The sequence below is a fragment of the Phaethon lepturus genome, unplaced genomic scaffold, assembly GCF_000687285.1.
Source record: "Phaethon lepturus isolate BGI_N335 unplaced genomic scaffold, ASM68728v1 scaffold51353, whole genome shotgun sequence".
NCBI classification, from domain to species: domain Eukaryota; kingdom Metazoa; phylum Chordata; class Aves; order Phaethontiformes; family Phaethontidae; genus Phaethon; species Phaethon lepturus.
Window position 1 is genome coordinate 1 of NW_010530780.1, and position 2,325 is coordinate 2,325.

At 52.4% G+C, this 2,325-nt stretch overlaps 1 protein-coding gene across 1 annotated transcript; it reads left to right on the forward strand.

Moving 5' to 3' along the window:
* Positions 1 to 1,484: 1,484 nt before the first annotated feature.
* LOC104618699 (retrograde Golgi transport protein RGP1 homolog) lies at positions 1,485 to 1,908 on the forward strand (the record flags this gene model as incomplete). The annotated part of the gene is made up of 2 exons (XM_010284359.1): positions 1,485 to 1,634; positions 1,715 to 1,908. Coding segments are annotated over 2 exons (344 nt in total), but the record flags the coding sequence as incomplete, so codon positions are not given.
* Positions 1,909 to 2,325: the final 417 nt, after the last annotated feature.

The following is a 2,325-nucleotide window of genomic DNA, read 5'->3' on the forward strand; positions in this document are numbered from 1 at the left end:
TCAAGCCCTCAAGTAATTTCTGTGGCTGTTTTTGCCTCCTCTCTGGTTTTGTAATACCTTTAAATATTTGGTGGATACAGAGAGGGGAGGAAATGGAAGCAGCCTGGACATGGGCTGGGAGCCCCGCCAGATGGGTGGGTAAGGAAGGCATCCATCGCACCAGGAATGTGCTTCCTTCTGGGATATGCACGGAAGCTGGGACTTCCCAATCTTCCCAATCAGCATTCCTGTGCCAGGTAGCAAACCGCCCATCCTCCTCAGATAGCAGTGGTCTCTGCTGAGATTATCCTCATTGGGCATGAAGGTCTTTGTGAGCACTCTTGTTAAGCCTGGCACAGGGTGTTACAGCAGTCTGCTTCCTTCCTTGGAAATACCTGATTTTCCTCCCTGTCAGGACAGATCTCAGCTTTTATCTGCACCCCGGTCCAGCAGGACAGCCTTGTATTTTAAGGTGTGACAGCCTCTGGATGCTCCGCACTAGCATGGGCTTTTTTCTTTCTTCCAGTTGTTTGTTTTAAATCTAGAAGTTATATTTAAAATGTAACCCTAGGTTTTAATCTAAGCCTCAATGTTTAGGATGTGCCAGACATGGGGAAGTATCTGTGGTTTCATAGCAGGATGCTGCCCTTCCTCTGGCAGGGTGTATCTGCGTCACGGTGGGCAAGCCAGAGAGGTGGAGACTTTCCACAGTTCACTGTTTGCGCCTTTTTTTTATACAGCATGCGGTTTGGGATAGCTGCAGGAGTGTTCACGCTGCGTTGAGAAGCGTTGGGGTTTGTGTGGTGGCCAAGGGGCTTTGAGAGGGCTGAATGTGGTGTAAAGCCAGGCCCTGGCATCTCAGAGGTGTCAGAGTCAGAGGCTTTGTGGTCTAAGTCATCGGTCTGTCAAGGGGGGTGCGCCACAGGTTGTTGTGAAGGTCTCTTAATTGTTTCTTGGCCATTTGGACCCAGTGCTTCAGAGAAAAACACAGGAAGAAACTAATTTTTGTTGCTGAGTTTGGGGTTTGTGTAAAGCGAGTATCAAAAGAGGCGTGACGTATTGATCAGCACCTCTCTGCTGCATGGGGCAGAGCCCTGAGGAAACTGCAGCGTGTCACTGCAGTGTGAAAGCAGTGTGCGAAGGAAGTGTGCAGAGGCAAATTCAGGTTGAACTCGTGATGAGCAAGTTTAGCTCTCATGTGTTTGTGTTGCTGCGTTTTACATCTTTAACATTCTTTTGAGGCAGAGTTTGTGTGTGTGGTTGTATGTGCTGGAAGCAATGTCTGGATGACAGCACATGTGATGTGAGGAGCAGTGTGCTGTTGCAGGGAATCTGGGAATGTGCTTGGCCTGCTGTGGGAAAGAGGAGATGGCAGAAAGCAGCAGGCACTGTCCCTAGCTCATCTCCACTGCTATTCCTAACGCTCGGTGCAGAGAGCCTGTGAGCAACAGCTCCAGGGGCATCCTTTTGGCCTCAGAAAGCAACCTTTTCTGCACTTCTTGCAGATTCGTACTGTGAGACTCTGCCCATAGACGGTCCTCCCTCTTTCCGGGGACAGTCGGTGAAGTACGTGTACAAGCTGACCATCGGCTGCCAGCGTGTCAACTCCCCTATCAAGCTCCTGCGTGTTCCTTTCCGTGTCCTGGTGCTGCACGGTAAGGCCACCCGCTGCCCTCCCTCCAAGGAACAGGCCTGTCTGCACCCTGCCCCGCTGATGTTCTCGCCTTCTCCCCAGGGCTCAAGGATTACCAGTTCCCACAGGATGAGGCCGTTGCGCCCTCAAACCCCTTCCTGGAGGAGGAGGAGGGCTTGAAAAAAGATTCTCGCCTGGCAGACCTGGCAACAGAACTGCTCATGGTGGCTACTTCTCGACGCAGCCTGCGTAGGTCACGTCCCCTGCTTGAACCTGCTGTCCTAACCTGGGTGTGAAGCACAGCTCGGGGCTCCCTGCAAAAATCTGTTGCTGGCAAAGCAAAACTCTGACTGGGGCGGTGGAGCAGCTCCGTCAGGGCCCGCTTGAGTCGCAGTTTCCCATGGCCTCCTCCCTGCCAGTCTCAGGCTCTTCCTAATTCAGCTAGAGAGACCTTCTCCCTACCATATTGCAGCCAGCCTGTGGTTTGCTCTTGCTCACTGCAGGTGTCTCCCAAAAGGAATGCTGCCTCCAGGGCCTGTCCTTTACACCCAGCAGGTGTGGGCTTACGTCTGCGGGGCTTTGTGATTAACCCAGAGTGCTGTGTGGAGCAGAGCCTCATCCTGCTGCAACTGTTTCCCCCTCTATTCTTGCTCCACAGACCTGTATAACATCAGCAACACTCGTGGGAAGGTGGGGACGTTCTGCATCTTTAA